The sequence below is a fragment of the Phacochoerus africanus genome, chromosome 3 (assembly GCF_016906955.1).
Source record: "Phacochoerus africanus isolate WHEZ1 chromosome 3, ROS_Pafr_v1, whole genome shotgun sequence".
Taxonomy (NCBI): domain Eukaryota; kingdom Metazoa; phylum Chordata; class Mammalia; order Artiodactyla; family Suidae; genus Phacochoerus; species Phacochoerus africanus.
In genome coordinates this window covers 168643091-168668524 of record NC_062546.1, presented here as the reverse complement: position 1 = coordinate 168668524, position 25434 = coordinate 168643091, and the positions used below count along the sequence as shown (strand labels likewise).

Here is a 25434-nt window from a genome sequence, read left to right as displayed (position 1 = left end):
AAAAGGCCTTTATTAGGGACAAAACTCAAGGGAAAAGAAAAGAAATTCGGGCATATATCACAAAACTCCCTAGAATTCTTTTTTAAATCGAAAGAAATTTGTAAATTTCCTAAACATGAATCTACAACAATTCAAAATAAATTTCTAGTAATAACTCATAGTATTTGACATTTTCTCCTATGTTAAATGTAATTTAAATTTTTGAATTCTTTTGCCCAAAATGATTTGTTTACTATCAAAAATGGTCAAGAGTAAACTCCAATAAAGAGAAAAATCAATGAATTAAAAAGAGTGCAGAATCTGAAACAAACTGGCCACAATGTACATTTAATTGCACTTAATCGTAAACTTTATTTAAATCGCCCTTCTCAAGGGTTTAATAATTTAGAATCAATAGTTCCTTTAAAAACATAATAAAATATTTACACTTTATAAAATATTAACCGATTAACAATACGGCTATGTTGTTTGTAAGAGTGTAACTGAAGTCCAGTAATCATGCTGTTGACATAAGCCTGTGTGAGGTTAGCGAAATGATCCTTCGAAAAATGTAAATGAAGATCTTCAGACAGTTGTGTTTATAAAATAGCTCATTAATGACTTAAGATTGAATCGCTCCAACCATTCGCATCACCAGATATAATAATAGTGACGAATCAGACAGGAAAGATCCTGGCTAAACCATTTGCATTTTTTTTTTTCCAGAAGTACTGAAGTCCTAATATCACCAATTCTTCTAAGTTCCTGGGCATTGATCGGGAGTAGGATTCTGCAGTTCAACACCAAGGTAAGGAAAGAAACAGCATCATTATTATCGTTGTTAAGGTATTAATAAGAAATGCGCCTTTCCCCATTTTGAAAACGGGCTCAAACTTGGACAGTGGTAGTAAGTTGGTATTTACAACACCCCCTTCCCATTCCGAATTGATATTAGATTTTTTAAAAAAGTTTGTCGATCGAACTTACAGTTTGTTTCTCTGCAGCCCCAAACCTTTTAGCTACCACCACGAGTTGATTTACTTGAGCCACTTTGTTCTCACAGACATCGAATTGTGCGTTTTCTCTAACCCGTTCACTTGGGGAGGTGGGAAGGGATGAGGGTTGGAGGGGGGGTGGGGGTGGGGAGAAAAACGGAGAAAAGAAAACGCCGCCAAAAAACTTCCAGGGTGGCTCCCCTAAGGTTTACTATCTCTCCTTTCTCCGCTCGGCTCCGATCACCTCCCGGGTCGCCTTGGGCTCCCCTGGAACTTGGTGGGCGGCGCCTGGGTACAGGATTCTCTGGGATCTAGGCTCTGAGAGTTAGGCCGGGGGCAGGTTTCGCTTTGGGGACCCTTTCTCTTCCAGAGGCTCCCCCGCCTCCCGGTCTCCCGCTTTTGAAAGGGTGGCCACGCACACGCCTCCCGCCGGTTGGTTGAGGCGAGTGGACCGCGGCCTGGTCGGGGGTACACGAGACTGAGGCGGCTTTCTGCTGCGGGTGCAAAGGATCAGGATTTTCCATAATTGCCCCCCGAACGCGATTCTCGAAACCGAATTTAGTTTGACCCTCTGGCGCCGCCGTAGAGTCAGCGCTTCTTAAGGGGGAACCGGTGGCTCTGGGGGCGAGGTGGTGAGAAGTCCTCGGATCCTGGGGATTAGGAAGGAGAACCTAGGTGTGCGGCCGGGACAAAAGGTGCTGCCAGCTGAGGGGACTTCACTGGCGTCAAGACAGGCGGGGACGCGTCCACATTTTCCCGCCGCAGGTCGGGACCACGGGTGTTAGCCGGTGCCCCAGGCGTCTCGCAGGGGCCGCGGCCCCTGCCCACGTGCTTTCTTTAAGGAGGTCCTGTGTCCAAGTGGGATTCTAGGAACAAAAGCACGGCCAGAGCCCAGCTTGCTTGGCTAGTGCCAGCGCCACCTTAAATGAGCACCGCGGCCGGAGCCGGGCTACTGGAGGCTGCGGCCGCGGGAGTCGGCAAAAGTTTGTGGCTCAGTTACGCCTTCGCTGGACCTGCTGGGGACGCCCCCGCACGGCCTCCCCCGGGATGGGGAGGCCGGGTCCTCCTCGCACAGCTCTGCCCGTGCTCTCGGCATAGGGCTGGAGCAGCTTGCGGTCCCAGGAGTCCCAGCCCTGCAGCCAGAGGACAGGCAGCCCCACCGCCCTCGTTGCCACCGCTTCACGGCCTGCAGGCGGCCCGGGCTGCGCTGCTTGAGATGTCGCCGGCGCAGCGAGCGCTCCAGGGACGTCATCCAGGGATGCCCCCCGCCCTGCGCCCCTCCTGCAGCTCCTTTTTCTGGGCCACCCGCAATCCGGCGGGCAGTGCTGGTTCTCCTGCCATTCGGGATACCCGGGCTATTGTTCTGGACCCACGGCCGTGCCGGCTCTGAGGGAGAGGCGGCCTTCCCCGCGCGTGTGGCCGCGCGCCGGGCCCGGACGGCCGGCTCCGCTCGGAGGGGGAGCTCGCAGGCATCGGGAAAAGTTGTTCGGAGGGGCGGAGGCGGTGGATGGTGGGCGGAGGCGGTGGGTGGGGGAGGCGATAGCCCTCCTATCTCCAAAGTCGAAAGTACTCCGCGCAGTTGGCAGAACCCCGAGCCGAGGCAGCCGTGGTTGCCTCCTGCGAGTGGGTCTCTACCTTCTCGGGGAGACGAGGCAAGCAGCGCCCGCCTTGTCGCCGCCGCCTCCGCGCTGGGACTAGTGCGCCTCTGGGTTGGGCGAGGCGGCTGCCCCCAGAACCCGTCGCGAGGAGGAGGACGAGACCCCAGGCCCCAGCGCCTGGGCGCACCCACATATCAGCCGCGGCCACCGCCTCGCGCGGCACTCGGTTCCCTGCCATCCGTCCTCCGTCGCCCCGCGCGCGCAGTCCTCGGTCCTCGCCACACGGCTCTCCCACCGCCGACTCTCTCCTTCCTTCTCCCTTCTCCCTGCTTCCCACCCGCCCCTCTCCTGTCCCTCTCAGCCTTCTCTGCAGCCCCGCCGCCGTTGGGTCGCCGGGCTCACAGCGATTGATTGATTGATGTTTAATTTCCTGCCAGGCGAGGTCCCCCTCCCCCAGCAACCTCCCCAGCCCTCTTCCCCGCCCCCCACTCTCCTCCTTCAATGCGGTGGACCAGTCTGGCTCGGGTTTAGATCTTTCCCCCCCAACCCCCATCCCGAAATAACCCAGAGACTTCCCCTACCCCCACCCCAAATTATTATTTTGAAGGCGCTAGATCTGGGGACGGAAAGGGGGAGGGGGAGAAATCGGAAACCGAGGACAACCCAAAAGGACTCACTTTGCCTGATGACTCAACGCAACTAATAATCATCTCCCTCTCACTGTGTGTCTCTCTGCGGCTTGTCAGTGAGTCCGGCTCCGGCTGCTGGCGGCGGCGGCCGAGAGGGGAGAGCCTGAAGGTGACAGCTTGGGCAGCCGCTGCTTTTCCTCCCGCGTGCGGTCCCAGGTCCCTGCGCCTTCTCGACTCTCGGTGGCACCGGCCCTAAGGCTCTGGCCGCGCCTCCTCGCGAGCTAGCTGCCCTGCGAAGCCGCAGCCCCGACCCGCCTCCGCCGCCTCCCAGTTCTCAGCCCTTTCTCTCCAGAACGGGTCTCCTTCCCGAAGGTGTGAAAAGGCTTTTTCAGCCTCCTTCTCTCTTCTCCCCTCCTCCGTTGCCTCCTCCCCCGCTCGCTCGGGTGCCCCTTTGGAGGAGCCCTCCTTTCCCTCTCCTCCTCCTCCCCTTACTCCCCCCCCCCCCATCATCACCATCATAACAACCATCGCCGCACTAAGAAGACACCCTGACCCAGGACCTTAAACGTTAGGACCTGGGGAAGAGGAAAGGGAAAGGAGTAAAGAGAAAGGAAGACTAGGAGAACACTACAAGGCAAATCACCAGAAACTTTCCACCCTGGATTCTCTACTTTTGCTCCATGGACAGAGCCCCAGCCAGCCAAGTTACAGACAGACCGTGAGCAGTAAGTACTCAGGGCGAAGGCGCCTGCACCAAGCTTGGGAGTTCGGGGATGCCCCGGGTCCAGCTAAGTTCACTCCCTGTTGCTCTCCCTCTCTCGGACCGCGCAGCCGAGGGAGTGCGGGCAGAACCTTTGCCCTCAGCCCTCCCGCTCCGTCCGGCATCTATCGCATCTCTCCTCTCACCTCCGCTCTGCCACCCCCACCTTGTCTCTTTGAGCCGGGGCGACGCGGCTTCTCCCACGGCGAGAGTGCCCACGAGGATTCCTAGCGCACTTTGTTGTGCCGGGTTCCTGCTTCTCGAAGATGTCAGTGACAATGTGAGTGCCGTTTCGTCAGGTGTTTTCCCCTCCTCCAACGCCCCCCAAAAACCCAGGGCTGCCGAGATATGCGGGTTCCCTGAATAGCGCGCTGCCAGCCAAGTGACCCAGAGGAAAACTTTTTGGAGAGATTATCAAATTGGGGTTGACGCAGGCCGCTCCTGCACCTAATAATTTAAATGCTTTTTGCTTTTGCGTTTTATGCTGAAGAGTTTTTTTTTTTTAAATCACTTAGGATCGGATGAAGATAAAAACATTACAAAATAATAACGATTGTAGCCCCCGTCCTTGCGATGAAGGTTATTCTGATGAATACCTCTAACTGTTGGGGATGCTTATTCATGTGGAAATAGGGTTGATTGTGAGCAAGGTGTGTCTGTGTCCCAAGACATGCTCGGTAAAGGTACAGCGCGGGGACTCAAGGGGTCTTTTTGCCAGGCCTTTGCCTACTGCCCCGAGATTCTCAGCGCATCCATCATGTGTTGTTTAATTTGGTCTCTTATGTATTTGTGTGCACCCCCGCCCCCTCGGGAGTGGGTGAGATGTCTTTATGAGGTTCACTTTTCCGGAAACCCTGACCCCCCGACAGCGAGGGCCATCGCACCCGAGAACGGTTTGTCCCAATGAATGGACTACTGGGCGCCCCTATGCGAGGGCCGGACTTCGTAATCCAGAGCTAACTTGTGGGGAGCAGCGACTGGGACAAGTCACGGCACCCCCAAGTTCTGGGCTTCCTTTGGGCCGCCCAGGGTAAAATTGGGACCCGCTTCCCGGTTCGGGCCCCTTGGGCAGCGTGGGAGGAAGTTTGTGTGGCTTTGGTGCAGCGCTCTGCCAGTGGCCTGAACGTCTATCACGTGTGTGAGCGGTTTTCCCTCTTTTTTTCCCTCCCCCTTCCCTCCCCCCGCCCCCTCCCTAGGTCCCTGCGCGTTTTATTGCGACCTGCCGGTGGGAACTTTGTCTCCGAGTCGGAGCAGCATGGAGCGGCGGAGCGAGAGCCCGTGTCTGCGGGACAGCCCCGACCGGCGGAGCGGCAGCCCGGACGTCAAGGGGCCTCCCCCAGTGAAGGTGGCCCGGCTGGAGCAGAACGGCAGCCCCATGGGAGCCCGCGGGAGGCCCAACGGCGCTGTGGCCAAGGCCGTGGGAGGTAACAACCCGGAGCCGGGAGGCGCGCGCAGCCCGCGGCCCGGTGATAAAGGCCCGGGTGTCAGGGTTCAGGTTGATTAGGCGCTGTCGCGGTGTAGAATTACAGGAAGTGAATTCCAGGTTGCCAAATAATGCCCCCGTCGCCTCTCATCTGCAACGGGTAGCTTCATCTTGAGTTAAAACACGAAAGTGGTTTACCCGGAGGGTGGCATTTTTTGGGCACTTTGCCACTGTGTGCTGAGGTGTTGGCAGGTTTATGTCACAGCCAGCTAACTGTTTCTAGATTTTCCTAGAGAGCTTTTTAGTGCTTTAACTCGTTTGCCTTGCCACAGGGTATCTCTTGTAGGGACGAAATTTAGGTGCGCTCGCTTTTTTGTGGACTGATCTTTAAGACGCAGGCTAGTACAGAAGCAAAAATATTGGTGTGACTTTGTATTTAGGACAGTGCTTCGAGACAAATGATGAGACAAATGATTAACAGTTGGAAATATTTCCAGCCACATTTCAAGTGGGAAGTAAAGAATCACCACACATCTGTCAGGCCCTTAGAGAATTTGATGCTACCTTTTTTTTTTTTTTTAAATAAAGTTTAAAGTCATATGCATTTCTAACTTTGCTATGCATTATAGCACAACAGGTAAAAACAGCATAGTAGTGTTATTGGCTACTTGCTCTTTTCCTTTCTAGGAATTTAATATTACTTAAAGAAAATCTTTGGTAGTTTTATCACTTAAACAGTCATTTTCTTTTAAAGTGGTTAGGAAAAAAATAATTTTATAAAATAAAGACATGCAAAAGTTTAAACATTATTTAAATATTTCGAGGTTTATATGCCATTTGCTTAGTTGTCTTTTACGTATAAAATGCACAGTTCTACATGGCATGCAGTTTTTTTGTGTATTTGAGATAAATTATTAGTTTAATTTTTTTTTGCTTCTAAAGCCTTTTTCCCCCCTAATAATTTCAGTAGTAGCCTACTTAATAAGATTCTTGTATTAGCCTCTCTGAAATGAAACAGAACCCTGGCAAAAGTTAGTGATAAATTCCAATCCCATGTTCTAAATAGCCATAGTATGTATTTCCAAGTAAAGACTTAACTTGATATATCTACTTCCTTTTAAAGATATTTTACAAAAGAATAGATTTTTATTTTTACTGTTTTTTCATGGTAGATATTTAGGATGACGTGCCTTAGTTCTTATATTAATCATCTCCCTTGAGAAGCACTCATTCTCTCGATTTTTAGAGCTTTAATAAAATTATTTGGCCATAGATTGTGACTTATGTGGCTTTCATTTTAGAGACTTGAAGATAGACTTTAATGAAGCAAAAGAAAACTTGTTAGTTCTGTGACCCACTTTTTTAGAAATAGTGTCTATTAATGTGTTGTTTTGACACAGAGGTGATAACTTTTCATATCATTTTTTAGTATATGCATATAAGAAAGGAAAATGTATAGTAAATATGGTGGAACCAAATGTTAGATGATATGATAGGTACTGGTGATGTTGGACTGAAAAACTTTTGGAAATCTTTGGAAAGGATATGTTCTCAAAGTGACTTTATACATAAAGAAAAAAATGTGGACTAAAATTTCAGTTTCTTTCTAAATTCACTAAATTGAAAGGAGTCTCTAAGCATTTTAGAATGTAATAGTTAACAATTGTGCTTCCCTAAAACAAGTTTTTTGTTCATCCCCATATCATGTTGAACTATGAAAGAAACTGCCTGATTTTGTTGACCAAGGATATCCTTAGCATAAAATAGTGATTGGTTTTCATATTTTCTGAGATAGTAATTCACATTTGATCATTTAATATACCTTCGATACAGACAAATATTATTAAGTCTTGGTGAAGAATAATACATTTGTTTCAACCAGCTGGTTTAGTCACTTTTTATGAGCTTTAATTTAATTTAGTAATATCAAAGGTCTTCTTAGCTGTTTCTCAAACTGAAAATAAAGATGACATTATTTTTGTCTCAATAAGTACCATTTGTAATACTTAATGGTAGTTAAAATAATTTACATATGGTGGATTTTTAAAGATTTTTTAAAAGAAAGTTTATTCTATAGAACATAGTAGATTAGAAAGAATTTAAAACAACTTTAAAATATAACAACTTAGAACATAAAATTTTGATAGTACAAAGTTTTCTTCCTGAATGTTAATGACTATTTTGTGGGATTAAGTTTATATAGTTTGCAAATGTACATTGAGATGTTGATAATTTTATTTCTTTATAACTTTAAATTATGTATATAGATTAGAGAAAAGCAAAACCTTTTAAAAATGCACACCCTAAATTTTAAAAATGTTTAAAATATATTTATGTTTAGTAGTTCTTCTATAATTGAAAGAATTTTTTGGAACTTATAAGAATATTTCACCATTCTATCTTTTGTTTAAATTTTCTTTATGAAGCAATATAGTAAACATAGATAACTACAAAAATATTTACAGCTCTGGATCACGTGTTACCATTTTCAGATATGTCACAGTCTTATCAATGTTGTAAAGATGGCTATAATAATATATATTTCAAAAATAGAGGTCAAAATTCGAGAGGATGTATTTCTCAAGCTTTTGTGGCTCTCTTAAATGATCTCCCCCTAAAAATAAGGGAAATCATTAAGTTAATTGGTTGCCCAATAAAACGGCAGTTTATCTTACTGCTTCTGATAAATAGCCAGGTGAATAAATGTTTCTGAATGCATTGGTTACAGTAGTAAATTCTGTTGCTGTAATTCCACTTTATTAGGGAGAGAGAGTTTGCTATGATTTTTTGGTGGGAACTAAATATTCATTTTAAAAAAGAGAGAGACATTTTCGTGTCTAGATTTAACTAGTTGAGGTGGTAGGAGAACTTTCATGGTCTTCAGAGTTGTGGTTTAATAGGGGACTTAAAAGTTAGTGTATTGTTTACAATGTGGTTAGATTTAGAAGACTATTAGAAAGTAGATAACTTTTGCTTTGTATTTCCAATACTTTCTAGAATATATTTGCTCTTATCTAAGCAGTGTGTTTTAAAGCATGTATGTAATAAAATATAAGTGCTCAGACATGTATGACAGTCAGCTTTTATAGAAGGTCCGGGGGTGGGGGGCTGGGGTGGGGGAGGCTAATATCTCTTTAAAAAACATATGAAGACTGGGAGAGTTTAGAGCAAGCAAGAGCACCGTGGTGTTGACAGCTTTATATCCCTGCTGGGTAACATTCACTTACTAGAATTGGCGTCCCCTCTCAGCTAGTAATTCACTCCATAAGGATTTTGAAAAAGGATGATTAATGGTGGGGAAATTTATATTTGTGAAATTGTTGATTAAAAATTACAGATCTATTTGGAGATTTAGAAAAAGAAAAGATTATTAAGGATGATGAAAATAAGAATCAGATGATCCTTTTACCACCATTAGCATAAGTACCTAAAATGTTCTGCTGTATGTTATGCTTCAGCCACGCAACCTACAGCATAAAATGAAAGTGATGCCAATCAAGTTTCTAGAGGAAGCAAGGCATTCTGCTTTCCTCGTGGACTGCTGAAAGGCGCTGGCCAGTTGTGCCTTAATAGCAATAAATTACTATGCTTCATTCATTGTTAACACAAGCATTTTCATTTTTTAATGTTTGGCTTAAAGAGGAACCTTCAGACAGCTTTATTTAAACTGAATGAACAGCGCTTGAGTATACCAGATGGTGTATTTGCTGATAGGAGGCATTAAACATCAGAAATCTTTTTGATATTTTTCATTTTCCTATGAATTTTGATGATTTTTTTTTTTTGGTGTTAAATGTTCTAGAGTTCAGGGGAAAATGTTTAAACACTGGGAATGTCTTGTCTTTTTTGAAAAAAATTAGCTATTTTGGGGGACAATACACTGTTTAAAATAACTTAATCTTGTTGAAGAATTGCTTATTGAAGTTATGACTAGTTGACCTGGAGAAGACCTATCCTTCTTGCTACCAGGTAGCTCTTTCAGGAACATAACTGTCTTGTAAGAGGGAAAAATCATTCTGCAGTACACACTGATGCACTAAAATAGGGAAGCAAATGTGATCCTGATTGTTGGGCAAGGCCTCATCTAAAGCTGAACTTGTCTGCATGTGGAACATATCCTTTTATAATAAAAGAAATGCAGTTCAGGTCAGGTGTAGCCACCATATCAGCAGTTGCAAAGGGATGTTTTACTTTTTGAAAGGAGTGCAGACATGAAAGAGTGTAGATGTTGACCTATTGGAGTGTAGAAAATACTTAGGAATTTGAAACGTTGTCAACATGGGCAAAATGGAGAAAACTCATTAAATTCGTTTTAGCCAAGGATGTTCACCATTATGCTGATAGGGAAGACCCAAGTTATAACTCGAAGAGAGAAAAGATTGTATTTCCTATTCTATCCCACTCTTTTTCTTTTTCTTTTTTTTTTTTTAAGGATTTAAGATCTTTTAAATAGAATGAACTTAGGCTTTGGGGTCATCCAACAATCTAGTATGTCCTCTGTAGTTTTGCTGAGGTAGAAAAATAGCCCTCTCTAAAGTGTTTTCAGTCCTTGGCCTGTTATTAAAATAAAGATATACTTGGTTAAAAAAAAATATACGCATTGGAACATACACATTAAACAGAACATAGGGTATCCGCCCCTCAAAGTCCTGAGCATAATTTGATGTTTTGAGTAATTTTGGAAGCCTTATATTCCATCAGCAGAAACCCACTGACCATTATATATTCAGGATCATCTGCAGTGAATATGTGTAAGTGTGTGTGTTGGAACTACATAGATGTCCCTTAAGGCATCTGTTTTTTAACCCCTGCAGAAAATAAGTAATATCATATTTTTCCAGGAAGTTGTGACTCACAGTACCAGTCTGTACATCTTAGATATCCTGTGTTAATTCTTCTCTGCTTGTGTAAATGTGTGTACACATTTTGCCCATCTATCTCTGTAAGGAGGGAAACAGACTAATTTATAATTTATTAGATATCTAAGAATATCAATTTGTCATTTTAAGAATATAGAAATCAGTTTTATACCAGGCCAGATACGGTACTTATTTGGTATATCTGGTAAACAGTCAAGCTTGGTGGTACTACTTTGATGATTTAAAACTCTTATTTTTATAGAGAGTTTATATGATATATAAAAAAAGACAAATTGACAGGATGAATTTCAAATTGTATTATTTTCTTTGGTGGGTTTTTAGAATTTTTAGGTTTCTATTGAGATAAAAATGACAATTTCTCACCATTAAAAAAGGTTTTTTAATAACTAATAATTTCCCATTAGGTGCATAAAATAAGTACATAGTTTGTTTTATTTCAGGAAGCCAAACTTGTAAATAAATAAATAAGTAGCATGTAAATAGATTAAAAGGTTATTTATACTCTTTACTAGGTAAGCTTTTTTTTTTTTTTAACCTATGTAACTAATGTGTGGTAACATAAGTAGTTTTTACTATCTTCCTTACATGAATGCTGAGATACAATGGCATTTTGGAACATATTTAAGGATAAAGCATTTGACAAAAGTTGTATGTGTAACAGTTTGTCAGTGAAAAGTGACAAGTGGGAAATGACAAATGAAATGTTGGCATCATCACTCTTTATTTTGATAAAAATGTCTCAATTTGCAGTGATATAATACTGTTTCATATTATTTCATGAGTTGTGTGAGATGCATAAGGGGAATTTAGATTTTGTGAACGGAAAATTAGCAGCCCAAACTCTCTTTTCTGATGCTTTGGCAGCAAGTTCCCCCTCCCCCCCAACTCCCCAAGAATAAGAACAGCAGTGAAATGTTGGATCTAACCCATACATTTTAACTCACTATTTTTCGGAAAAAAAGGAAGGAAGAAAGGAAGGAAGGGAGGGAGGGAGACAAACAAAGGAAGGAAAAGAAGAAGGAAGGAAGAGGGAAGGAACTGAAAATGGTTTCAAATAGGAGATCTTTATGCTTAGCTCAAAAAACGAAGAAGAGAATTTGTCTTTTTGTTTCCATTCTTTTCTTTATGGCAATTTTAAAATGAGTAATTTCCTTTTGCTGACTTTGATTGTATCAGGCCTTTCTCACTTCCAATCACCGCTGTTCTCCAGCATTAATTTAGGGTGTCAGTGTGGAGAGCTGTGAATTCCTTTTATTTCAAAGTGCAATAGAGGTTTGGAAGTGTCCATGTGTTAAAAATGGATTTTTATATACAAAGGATTCATCATCCTACTACTTACGGGTAATGTGATAGATATTTCAAAGTCAAAGTAGACGGCCCTGAGTGGAATTGAGATATGAGTTAAAACCAGAGCCAGTTGAAGACTTACAGATTTCCAAAAAAGTACAGGTGTGCCCTCTGTAGTGTCTTAGTTTCTATATTTTCTGAAGTCGGTAATCACTCAAACATTTATTTTCTTCTTTTATGTGAAATAAGCCCCACAAGGACTTCGTATTACACAGTGTTAATGCAAAAATGTTCTGTGGTAGAGTTTTCAAAATCATGGAACTCCATCTACACATTTTTGTTTGTTTGTTTTCAATTAACAGAATTGTTTTGCTGTTTAATAGCAAGTGATTTAAAAATTGTGGTAAAATCAGTATAATTAAGAAGCAGTGAAAGACGGCATCAGACATTGTCTTCTACAGCTGTGTCTTTGCTTCTCATTTGCAAAGTTTTACTTATTCCAGATTTTTTACTAAGTAGGTAAAAATGACCTAATATGGAGTAAATTCCCTTAGATATGTAGTATATTTTTTCCATTATTAGTTGATGTGTATGCCTTTGAAATTAAAAGAAAAATAAACTAGTGAATATTATAGTTAATAGTTTGACACTGCTTCTTCGGCCCTTTGGCTAAGATCAATTGTAGTATCTGTTCTTATCAGTTTAATATAGTTACTGGTTTGACAAATGCTTGAAATGGAGAAAAAAAGCATTAATAGAAATTTTAAGAATTTGAACCCTGCAATAACCTTGCAATGTGAGCAAATTATGGCAGTATTATATTGTACTAAGAATATCCTTTATTTGTATTTATGACATATTAGGATAGTAAAACTCTCTGTGGGATGTATATTTCAGTTTTAATTGCTCCCAGTATTATTACTGTTTGCTTGTGTTGAAGTGGATTAGGTTCTGCCCTGAACTAGTTGCTTTATCATTGGAATAGAGTTCTATCTTAGCACAGTGAGCTATTAAACTGTAGTATAACATAACAAAAAAGATAAAATTTAAAGTTAAGAGGAAACACGGTAAGGTATCATTTATGAAAAGGGGCGCATTTCACACTGGAGTAACTGTTTGGTGCCTGCTGATGGTTGTACACTTACTAAAACCTGCATAGTAGCTTAGTGACTTTCTTTGTTGTGTTGAAGTCTTGCACAGATATGAACAAAATTAACAGAGACCCTAGCTAGAAAAAAAATGTTTTCCAAAGCACTAAGATCTGATGGAGGTGATTTGCATTTTTCATAGAAATAATTTGAATTTCATAACGTTAAGCACAGATATCTTTTATTTCTTTTAAAAGTATTTTTTACTTTAAAAAAATTTTTGGCTAGAAAGCAAGTGTATCTGCTGTTTTATAAGAGTTAAGATTGATTTTCAAATTTCCTGATTCCTATTAAGATTGCATGTTTTTATTGCATTTGTTCCGATTATTTATATATACATAAAAGAAGAGGGAAAATTGATAGCTTATTAGGAAAATGCATTTATATTAAAACTCTTCAAATAGCAGTGGGTTTTCAAAACATTGTTTATTTTGGTTAACAGAACAAGAACTTTCTTCAGTCATAACCCAAAGATGCTAATAGAGCAGCATGATAAATGTCTCTTTAAGTGTTGTAGTAAAAGAAAATGACTTGTCTTCTGAGGCAGTGGAGAGTTTATGTTGTTTTGGACCCATTTCCCAAGCAGTGATCGAAAACAGATTACAATAACAATTATACAGTCAGAAGATGCAATATCCATTTCTGCTTTAATTGAGTGAAAGAATAATAAAAACATCATTAAGAAAAATGAGGTGGACCTGTCACACAATGTATGAGTTTTTAGTCTTGGAGAAGATGCAGAATAACTGAAATGGTTCTCACTTACTTTGTCGTGTTTATTAGCTAAAATGTGTTTGGGGGAGAGACCGTTTGGTTCTTGCTCCTCCCTGGGAAGTTCAGAGGAGCCCTTGGGAGGTGGTTGCTCAGGAGACATGAAGAGGGCTCAGTGATTTGTCTTTATATGCAGTTAGTTTAAGAAGGAAATCACATTTTCTTATATTCTACCTGAGGTGTAACTGCCTTCTCTCTCTGTCTCTCTCTTTTTTTTTCCCCCCACTGGTGTAAATGGAAGTCGAAAGTAATGAATGTTCCTCTTGTTACAAAACCCTGCCAAGTAAGGGTTAGATGTGGTCCCGGGCCTGCTGTTCTTCCTCCTCTGGCTGAAGGGGAGGGAGAAAGTTGAAGGTGAATAATGAGCACCCTTATTTTTTCTCAGCACACGTGGGATTGTGGGGGACCCCAAGTTTCCACATGGACACATCACCTTAGGTGACATTCATATAGATGACATAGACTGTCACCTGAGATGCACAGGCTCTGGCCTCCATCTGCAGTCACTGGGGCCATTGAATCGATAATCCTTCACTGTTAAGCCTCCAGCCCTCATTCCCCAGGGTCAAGCTTTCAGCAACTTGGAGCGAGCCGGCTGGCAGGGGCTAGTGTTCTTGCAGTCTAGGCTGTATTTCTTACTCTATTCATAGAATTGTGTGCTCCTGGAAACTTGGGTGATGACAGTGGAGCTAGCCCAGACAGTGGAGTTAACTCCTGATCGTTGTGGGGTTACTAAAACCACAGATAATGTTGGCCATCAGAGCAGCTAGGGCCCAAGGTTGGATTCAGTTGACAGAGTTAGAGGAGACTATTTGGTCTATGGTTAAAAGTTTTCTTGAAGTCAATATTTAAAAACCTTTCTAAAAAAGAAAAAAATACAACCAATCAAACAAAAACACAAAACCTTTCTGAGAGTGGCAAAATGAAAGGAATACGATAGGCAGTAAACTTCCTGGTGGAGGTCTCATAATCCTGCAACTGTCCCAAGCATAATCCCTTTCAGACAGAAATTTATGTCATATGGGCTCAAAAGGCTTTAAAAAAAAAGCACCAAAACTCAGTTTAGAGAGTCAGTTAATAGTGCCTTCATTAAAATACTTTTGTCAGCAAAGGGTTTTTCAGTTTTAGCATTTACATAACCTAACATCATTGACGAATGCTATGCACTTTAAGGGTCTATTAGTGGTTCCATTTTTTTTTTTTTCTGGGCTTTATAATTTAAACCTAAACATTAATTCTGGGTGGAACTTGGCATAATGTCTTTTTGCCCTGGAGGGAATTTTTGTTGTACAAAGGTTTTTTTTTTTTTTTTCATACAGTCACCTTCCTCATGTCTCCCCTCCCCTAAGTAAATAGCAGTTAAATAGTAAAAGTTTTAAAAGGGCTTATTTAATTCAAAAAAAGAAGTGATTATTTTAGGTGAATTTAACAATTTTCCATTAGTTCACATTGTAAACTAGTGCTTTTGATATTAACAAAAAAAGATCTGTGAGACTGATAATGCAATGAAAATATTTTTCTTCTCTCTCTCATACTAAAGTCATGTGGCAATTTTTAAAAACAAAATCATATTTGAGGACCCTTGAAACTTATAAATCATTTATTTGTCTTTTTTATTAGAAGCTGAGAGACATAATAGTTTTTTATTTTATGTCACCTAAAATTGTAAGATTGACTAGAAGGAAAGAAGTTGGGATCTTGCTGTTAAGTAATAAAGGGACTAAATTCCCCAATATTAGTTATTCTGGAAAATGTACTTAAAACTAGCATTCTCAAAGTGATCTTTTCAATATATTAATACTGCGTTAGAGTTCTTAGAGTGAGAAGCTCTGTGATGATCAGTCATCATGATCTGCAAACCAGAAGATGTTCGGGACGCTATGAGGGTGCCTGCCTGAAGTCGATCAAAGAGGAAAGTGAGGCTAAGCTAGGATTCTTGCAAAGCTTTTCTGGCTTTTATCTTACCAGGCTCCATTCAGATAAGATTTTGTCCTGTAGATTTATTTGGCAGATGTGGTATTAGATGACCAAACACCCTTCATTATTGGGGGAGTATAAGAGGAGCGAATTGTTCACTGAAAGCAAGTTATTACTCCTTTAAGACCCAAGCAGAGGCACTTTACGAGGGTAAACAAGGTGATCCTGATTTTTTTTTACCCCTTCACAATGAATTTCCAGGTAACATTTAGCACAACTCAGTCTATTTACAGGCCCCTTCATATAGTAAGTTTGAGCCTTCAGCACATTTTTACAGCTAACTTAAAACCCCCCACCCCTAAAACTGGAACTTACCATGGAAAGCCTGCCAACGCTGTCACAAATGGTCATTAGTTCCTGAGAGACTTGGAGGAAAAAAAGAACTGGAGGAAAATGCCGTAAGAACATTTAGTAGGAATTTAGTTAAGAACCATTTTGTTGCACATGTTTTGTTTCCCCCCCCCCCACTACCATGGCAAAACTGTCTGGGGGCCGACCTTCTTCATATTTGGATTGATACTGCACAGTGTCCCATGGAAATGTATAGAATTCCAATTAGCCAGGGTCAGAGTATAAATGTACCTCTTTTCACACTATTCCAAGTGGTTAGTGGAAAACAAGCAGCAAAGTAATTCCCTCAGCCCCCCAATAAAAAGATTTATAGCAAAATAATTCTCAGCCCCATAATGGGACTGTTGTAGGTTTTTGTTTGATATTTATAAGACTGAAATACAGTCCATGTACCTAAACTAAGCATTTATTGTAAACAAGTTAACTGCTGAGAGCTTATATTCTGTCAAACATAATTATATTGAAGATTGATGTATAGCTTGAAAGGGAGTTTGAGAGAGACAGTTCTTTTTAACCAAGAAAAGCCTGTGAGATGCAGTTCTTTGCTTCCTTTGATATGACTCAATGAAGTCATCTTTCTCACAGCCAGCCTCTCATATGTAACAAACACAGGCTTGCTCTCTGAAATCATCTCTGTTTGTCGTCGATCCTTCTTCTGTTAGGAAAATAACGAAATGAATTTATGTTCCTGGAAACTGTTAGGTATAGTTTCTTTTATCGTCTTTATCTAGATCTGGGCAGCGAAGTTGCTAAGATAAAATAGTCCTCTCAGTATGGCAGGCAGGCAAGTCCTCCTTGGGCACCTGGAGTTCACCGAGAAGCTTAAACCTATACCTCTTAGTTAACTTCCCTAAGAACCTCTTTCTCTTTTAATACAAATTGTTGAAAAAGAGCCTTTGACTTGTCTTTGTGTTATCTTGTGTTAAGCTTGTGAGATTAGAACTATTTTGAAACTGTGGTCTCTCGGAGTACAGGGAGAAACTACCGTAATATGCTTCATTTTCTGGCTCAGAAATTATTCTAGAGTTAAGGAACTTAGGAATCCAGGGAATCTAGAGAGAATGAAATCTTTCTGAGGTTGAGATATTCCGTATCTGAGATTACCCCCAAAATGAAAAGGGTGCATCACTCTTCCAGCATTTTTTGTGCTTTAAGGAAGATAGAGGCTTATATTTTCTTTAGGATTAAGATTTATCACTTTTTTTTCAGCAGACAAATCTCTTTGGGCTTTTGTGACGCTTTTCAAAGATAGTTCAAAGTGGAATAACGTTCCTCCTTTGGATAACACCGAGAATGAGAATAAGAGTTTTGGTGGATTTACATGCAGTGACTAAAATGATCACTTGTGTTTTTTAATATCACTTTTAATTCTGTCTTTTGAGGTGATACACATTATAAAGGGGATGTCTTAGTATCACAAAGTGAAAAAAAAATTCTTGTTTTCTCTGTTGTTTTTCTTAAGTAATTGCTATAAATTATGGAGCATATATATATATGCTTAAAATACCTTGTCTGGGAAGTATTCCATCAGTGGGGACCCGAGTTTCCCCAGTCTGTGTGCTGAGTTTTATTAACTTCATCTCTGTCACAATAATAATATCCCATGTATTGCAACCCAGAGATCTGTGGCCCCTTAGGGAACTGCAGAATACACAGTATGATTTTGACTTTCTTGCCCTCTCCTCCTGTTTTTTTCTTTTTCTCCTCCCCAAAGTTAGCCATTTCAAGAACCTGGTTGCTATTACATCTCGGTGGAGGCATTTGTTGGGTACACGAATGAGAGTGGTTTTTAGTGGTTGGGAAAGGATGGTAATGGCTGCCTGTCTGTCTAAGCTCGGCTTTGTGAAATCTGCATTCATTTCACAGTCATGATCTTTATACATCTATTAAATATCCATATATGTTTTGCTGTTTGAGACATAGACAGTGGGATTTCCTCTGGTAAGGGAGAAAGCCTTTTATTTTTCACTATAAAAACTTTACCTTTTCAGGTTTTTATTTGATAAAAATCTCTCCACTCTAGTATGATTTCCTTTGGGGCTTTGCACCAGTGTTTGATCTCAATTTTTAATAATTTTGGTGAGTTAAACTCCCCAAAGAAACCGTGCTTGTGCTCTGAAATATTCCCACTAGAAATCTGGGTAGTCTTGTCTTATTGAGATCTGAGTGCTTGATTCCTTTATTAATTCCTTGCTAGAGAACCTCAGTACCATTAACCTTTCCTTAACACTGCACTGGAGAAATTAATCAAGGTCTTTTTTAAAAATTTTAATTGTTAAAATAGATAAAATAACATTTAGGCAGAACTCAAAACCTGAAATGACAAAGCAAATGTTAGTATAAAAATAATTTTTATTGACTCCTTTTTTGACTCCTGGGGCTTGAATTGCAAATAGCTTTTCCAGAGAGGATAATAAGAATGAAGGGAGCGAGCGGCTAATACGTCTCTAGTTAAATATTATTTAAAAATTTATCCTCCCAGAAACCTCCAGAATAAGATTTTGCTTAATGGAGAACAGAAATCCTGATGTTAATAAATTATGGTATAGTCATTTTCACATGCCACTGAGTCTCAAGCCTTACTAATATATGCATTTCTAACTCAGTGTGAGAACCTCAAGAATTTAGTTTTGAACCGGGGGATACTTACACAATATGCCATATGTTTGAACTCTTCTGTGATACACAAACTTGCATATTCTACTTACAAAAAATTTTTTTTTTTTTAAATTCCAAATCAGTTAACATTTTGTCTCTCTGTAGTTGCTGCATTTAGAAAAGATGCTGCAGTCCTTCAGTACAGGCTGTGGGTAGGACTGCAGATGAGATGCCCAGGACTGTAGGGTGTGTGCAGTCACAGAGCACAGTGCTGCTGGCCGCTTGAGTCCTACTCAACTCTGATGCCTTCATGGTGATGTACTAACAATTTCTGTCGATGGGTGGTCATGCAGGGCCCTGTGTCTTGTGTGCTCCACCCCCTTCCCCATCCTGAGAACGTGGGGTAGCTCCTGAATCCACTGGTGCGGATCCTTTCCTAGAAAGCTTTCCTTGTCTGCCTCTGCTGAATGCGGTGCAGTAGAGCCAATGTAATGTGGACAAGTTAGGCAGCTGGGGAGTCACCTATTCATGTCTAGGTGGAGCGAGCATTTTGTTAAAATGAACACACATGTCTTTGGGGCTTGTGGCAGGTCAGCCTGCGGGATCGGGAGAGGAAGGAGCAGTGGGAAAATGAAGACTCATCTAAGTCCAGTCCTTTTTGGAGAAGGAAGAGTCCAGCCTCTCCTTCACTCTAACTGGACATTGCTGGCACCTGGGAATTTAGTTCCTTGGGTTAGGCTTTCTGTGGCTGAGTTCCCAGGTGTAGCTCGGGGTTTTTTGTTTAGATAAGTAGCCACACTGTGCCTCCTGTGTGTCTGTGAAATCCTGTTTTGCAGACTGCCAGGCCAACACCATCCTGCTACTGCATTTCTGTAACTGAAGAGTATTGAGAGACTTGGAGTTTATCCTTCAGCCTTGAGATCTGACTTCAGGTTGAATTGTGGCCTCTCAGTTTGGGGACAGGCCTGGAGTCAGAGGTCTGGAAGACCAGAACCCATCTCCCTCCCTACTAATTTAAACCCAATTTGAGCCTTTGAGGTGATTAGTGAGAGAGGACCAAAGTTTACTGGGCCATCCCTACCCCTGACCTATTTTTGGTTCTTATCTTCTAAAGTTAAGATCTGCCCCAGGGGCTGCAAAGTGGTGTCTGGTTTTACTAGAGAGAATTCTGAAAAGAAAATATTTCTTGATCTCCTTACCCTCTCCCACCTCCTCATAGAGGGAGTGGCATCAAGCTTTACTTGGAGGTCTAATTCTGAATTCTAAACAACCGGATCATGGACGAACATGAAATAGAATGTCTGCATGTGTATGTGGCTTAGAGTTTGCCGTTAGAGTAATTATTAAGCACATTTTGCCTTCCCCTTGATTGTAGGATTAACTGGTTCTCCACCAAGAAGATCGGCCCAGAACTTTCACCTGTCCCACCTCTATCTCAGCTCCTACTTCCTCCTCCCAGAAGAGTTCACAACAAAACCCACAACAAAAACAAATGCATTAATCCTTTTGAGAATCTGTAGTTCACAGGCAAAGGAGAGAAAGGAACTTTGGGAAGTGGAGCAGTTTAGGGGAGTCTGGGGGACCTCTGGGCCACCTATGGCTCCCTTGTCCCCCGACTGGTGAAAACATGTTTTTCTTTGTTGCAGTACCTAAGATTCTTTCCAGTAGAAGTTATTGTGGGATACAATGAAAATATATCTGAAGAGATTAAGGGGCTACCAAACCATTCAAACAGCCAAGTGTAGCATCTTTTTATCTATTAATCTCTTTGGAATTTTAGCCCCTGGGGGAGTGGGAGGCTGGGTTGGAATGTGGAGCCTGGGGCTGCCAGAGCTGGGACTAGACAGCCGGGTGGGAAAGAGGAGAGTAGGGAAGACACACCTGATCCATTTTGAAATTTTACCTGGGACTCCAAGGAGGGGAGGGACACTATTCATTCTTTCTGGTTGCAATTCTTGGTGTTCAGACTTGCCTTTATTGATTTAGGGTGGGAGGAGGCATTTAGAGGTTAAGACGTGCAGGTTACTTCTCTTCTTATCTGTGACTCAGGGAGTGTGTGTGTGAATGTGAGTGTGTACCTGTGCATGTGTGTGAGAGAGACAGGAGAGAGAGGGTATGAGGCTATAGAGCAAGTAAATGGTTGTTTTTCTAACGTAAATTTGCAGTAAAAAAGATAGTTGCCACTCCTCACTGCGTTCTCTCCCAGTCCTCTGAAAGACCCTGTGTTATTCACTGTTTCCGGTAGAATTTGTTTCAGTGTTTCTAAGGTTCTACTACGATTTATCGATTGTGGTGGTCGCTGAGCATGATGCTTTACTCCAGGTTCAGTTTTATACAAAGAACAGATACATAAGAGGCTCTGCCCTAGAGCCTTTGTAATCTTCAATTAACCCAGAGACCTTCCTGGGTAATACAACGAGGTCTACTGCTGGCCCCAGGGAAGGGAGTAGGCCCTATGGCTACCTTTTTTTCTGGAAACAGTTGGTTGCAGGAACCCTTTGAAAGAGAGGAGGAGACAAGCTGGCTGGCCTCTTGCCGTTCAGGGGGGCAGGTCTAGAAATGAGGGTGGACCCAGGAGGCAGAGGGGCTGGGGATGGGGCTGGAGCCCAGCCATACTGAAGAAGGACCTGTCCTTTGAGGCGTGCTTTGTGAGTGACGGACGGCAGGGTCTGTGTTTGGTTTCTCCTCCATGCCCACTGCAGTGCCTGACCTGTTGTGGTAGGCCATCGAAAGGTGACATCACCTTTCTCACAGTCACCCAGTGGACACAGCAAGTGGTGAAGGGTCATTTTCTAAAGAGCCCAACCCTTAGGTTTCTGTGGGTGTGGGTGTTTGGAGTGTTTTTTTCCGACCCCCAAGAAAGCTGTGTGCTTGGGATTTAAAGCTGGCTAACCTGAGCTGCTCTTCTCTGGCCTCTCTTGGTTTCTTTGGACATCTCATTTTCCTATAATGAGAATTATAGGAAATGAGAATAATAATAACCCTCCCACAGAGTAAATGTGGGGAGAAAACAAAGGTGAGGATGTATGTGAGACTACATGATGCGTGAGGAGGCTCAGGGCAAACAAGAGGGTTGTGTCCCAACTTTTGCAGAAGGTGTAGCATCTTGTCATCTGGACCTCCTACCTCTGGACCTTCTTTCATCTTTCACTGTCAGGTTAGAGCCAGCATATTAAAGAGTCACATTCATGCCAGTGTTTTGTCATTTCCTAAACACTGTAATTGTTCTCTAAAATGAAAGGAAGGGGGAGAAAAAGCCTTTCTTTTATTAAAGAAGTTGGATTTATATAGTTAAGAATAAAACAATGGCCTACAATTTGCTCAGTGATGCAGGCACGATATCACAGATATTGGAGTTTAACCAAGAATACATCTGTCCTCAAGTCTCCTAAGATCTGGAACACAGAGGAGGAAGATAAGCGAGGGGCATCAAAACAATGGCACGATTGTCCTGCTTATCAGTGTGTGGCGGATTTATCCTGGTTCTGAAAAACCATTGTATATATTGGTATTTGGCAGATTGCTCAGAGCAGCTTTGTCTGATAGAAATGTAATAGCAGAAGCATTTAATTTTCTTATAGCTTCGTTTAAAAAAGGTAAAGAAACAGGTGAAATTAATTTTAATACATTTTATTTAACTCAGCATATTCAAATTATTATTTCTACATGCAGTTAATAAAAACATGTTTTTTAAAAACATTTTTGGAATTAAATCATGGAAATTAAGTGTGTATGTTACACAGCACCTCTCAGCTCAGGATTAGTCAACATTCAAGTGCTCAGTCACTCCTTGTGGCTAGTGGCTACTGTATTGGACAGGTGATTTTAGAATATGATGTACAGTGTTTTTCATCCTTTGACCCTTTTGCTGTGGAACACGTTGAACATTTTAGGTCTTTGTTATTTGCATTTTAAGTAATTAGGCCATTCAGTGATTATTAGCATAATTTTTATTCTGAAGAAATGCTTTATAGTAAGTATTGTGAGCATTGATGGTGGACCCTGAAAAAAAAATTATTGGGTCTCTTTTTTTCCTTTGTAAAATGGTATTAATACTGATTTTGAAAAAAAGGAAACCAAAGAGATGTCATTGCTTGGGGGCTGTCAGACAGTTTAAGGACATTACATTGTTTAATCCTTACAACCACTCTAGGATGTAGATATTATTATTTACGTTTTAGCTGGGAGGAATTTGAGCCTCAGAGAGGTCAAGTAAATTACCCAAGGTCACTCCCACAGGTTAGTAATAACAGTGCCAGGACTTCATCTAAGAGTTACTTGCCTCCTGACGCAGAGCTAGTCACCCCTGCTTTAACCACCTCCCCACCCATCTCTGTTCGTCTCTGTTGGAGTAGCTGTGGCGGTGAAGATCAGGTTAACTCTTTATAACTATGCACACTTCCTCAGAAATCATGTCATAATGAAAATGACAATTTGAACATCATAACTAATGACGGTTGGGAAAATGCATTTTTCTGGTAGAGAGAGTCCCGTGGCTTATTTCACCTCTGTGACAGCGGAATTAACCATTTATCCCAATTGTCAGAACAGCTCTTAATTTTTAGCAAATGCTAGGGCTGTGTGCCTGTCCTGCAGATTACCTCCCGCAATTGTAAAAGGCTTAGCGAGGCTTATAATCAAAAGGTTCAAAGTTCTCCACTTGATCATCTGGAGATGGGTCTGTGCTACAATAAAAGAAAAATAATGCCATAAGCTCTAGATATGGGGCTAGGACACAGTGTCTTTCTTTTTTCTTTTTGATTGTGTCTAAATTTTCTTATAAATCCATTTTAGTTTTACATTGCTATTCATTTATTGGAACTTATCTTTTAATTCCTCCCATCCATCCTTTATTTTTTCAAGTGCCTTCCACACACTCTCCCTGTCCTTTCATTCATTGTCACTTTTTTCTTTTTTCAGTCTTTTTTTAATCCTCTTTTGCCTGGAAAGAATGGGGAGACCAAATAGATTACTCTTTTTTTTTCTTCTTTCTTTCTTTTGGAATGTACATTTCTACTTGCCTTTTTGTGGTTCCTTTCCCCCCCTAGGGATTTGCTATTTTTAAAGGCTTTTAAAATCTACACCTTAATTTTCTCTTCCTTACACTTGACCTCAATTTTACTGTTTTACTAGTTTTCATTTCTCTTGTCATTGTCACTAGTAACTGCATCAGTTTTTCCTGCCTTTGTTTTCTTTTGTAAAAACTGCATTTCATTATAAAGATTTCATCATTGGTTTGATCGAATTTTAGTAAAAAAGATACCTTTTTCTAGTGGTTAAAAAAATCTGTTTGTGATAGTTTTTGGTATCATATATATATGTGCTTTCGGAAGAGATTCTGTTATCATACACTTATACTTAATACTAAATGACCTCAAAGTCCTTTTTCTCTTTCTTTCTTTTTTTGAAAGTAAGCGATGCTTATGAGGGCCGAGTGCTTTTTGAGTATGAGGAGTTATTGCTGTCATGTCAGATAAAACCTGCTTCCTTTAATCACTGAACTAAAATGTTTAGGAAATGCTTTGGTCATTGACATTTTCAAAACACAAATTCCAGATGCTATAGACCCTGTGCTTGTAGTATTGTATTTTATCTCTAACTCATGAACTGTTAATATTATTAAAAAAATTAACAAGGTCTTAAGTTTTTTCAGTTGACCATAGACTTGAAGAAGATTTATGGCTCCTAAGTAATGGATACATGATAGCTTATGGAGCAACTGGATTCATTTAAAGGTCTTATCTGTGATTCCCAGATGTGTGACACTCAGATGTTGACATTAGGAACCACACATGGATTTTCAGCATTGAAACTTATGTACACACAGGTATTAGTGGTGAAGTAGCTTATGGCACCACGGACTACATGGCCCCGTGTGTGTTAAATCATTAAAAATAGAAATCAGCTTGCTTCCTTGGACAAAGATCATATACCAGTATGTAAGAGTTAAAAGGTCTAAATGGAGGCTATTCCCTGCTGCTAAGGACTTTCATGAATGGGTCCTATAAAATGCCATTATGCTTGCTTAGCAAGATTTTATAACACTTTTCACCTGCATCAGGGCAGGAGCCCTGTCAGACTTGTTTTCACTTGTATCACTGGAGCCAGGGGGTTTGCCTGGCACACAGTAGGCAGGAGGTATTCAGGGACTAAACGTTGGATAAATGAATGACCACAGAGATGATTGGGAGGAAATCTAATTTGTATTGTTCATTACATGTCTTACATGCAATTGGGAATAAACTGGGCATTTTATTTATAAAATAAATAAGCTTTGGCTATGCCAGTGCTGGTCACAATTAAAAAATGTATTTTGTAAGGCACCGGTGTCTAGGCTAAATTCTCTTTGTCTAAAACAAATCAGTCTGCCCTACCCTTATTTCCCAAGTTCCATGGAGCTATACTATGGATAGTGTATGGGCAATGGACAATAATGCTGTTTTGTTGTTCTTACAAGTGAACTCTCAGATAATAGTTGTCCCAGGTATGGAATGGTGTGACTTGTTAGTCTGTAATGCAGGTTTAATAATAATTACTATGATCTTTAATGATAACAATTCTTAATGAGTATTATTATTGTTAATAATGATTGTATTTAATAATTACACCTAATACTTATTATCCTTAATAATAATAATTAGCACGTGGGAACCAGTTATACCATTGTATTATCTTTAGCACAAAAATCTAAATCTGTGACCTGGTAGTTTGCAGAGTATCTGCTCCCACTCTCTGCTTTCCGGGCAACAGGGAGAGGCTTCTAGAAAAACTCCTATGCATTCTGTGTGTCAGAGGCCATACTCATGGATGTCATTTTACACAGAGGTCTTATTTTTATCATGAAGTGCTATCACCACGACCAGCTAATCTTCCACCTTCCCTATCTCTTTGCCTGCCCACCTTTCCTTCATAACTTTTGATTTTCCTACACAAAGAGAAGACCCAGAGCAGATCCTTATTCCATAACTTACTAATTTGTGTGAATTACATATGTGTTTATTACTTGTAAAACTTTGATCTTCTTTGGCCGTGGCTATG

At 41.0% G+C, this 25434-nt stretch overlaps 1 protein-coding gene and 1 pseudogene across 2 annotated transcripts in view; both read left to right on the top strand.

The window, feature by feature from the left end:
• Positions 1 to 706: 706 nt before the first annotated feature.
• SATB2 (SATB homeobox 2) overlaps positions 707 to 25434 on the top strand; it is a 191764-nt gene continuing 167036 nt past the window's right edge. The window contains exons 1-2 of one of the 2 annotated variants that reach the window (XM_047773161.1): positions 707 to 787; positions 5158 to 5385. In XM_047773161.1, the coding sequence (XP_047629117.1) occupies positions 5217 to 5385 (169 nt within the window). In that variant the 5' untranslated portion in view covers positions 707 to 787; positions 5158 to 5216. Of the gene's footprint in view, positions 788 to 2659; positions 3927 to 5157; positions 5386 to 25434 lie in introns of those variants that run through there. The other variant, XM_047773160.1, reaches the window with a different exon arrangement.
• LOC125123831 (uncharacterized) lies at positions 12200 to 12333 on the top strand (annotated as a pseudogene).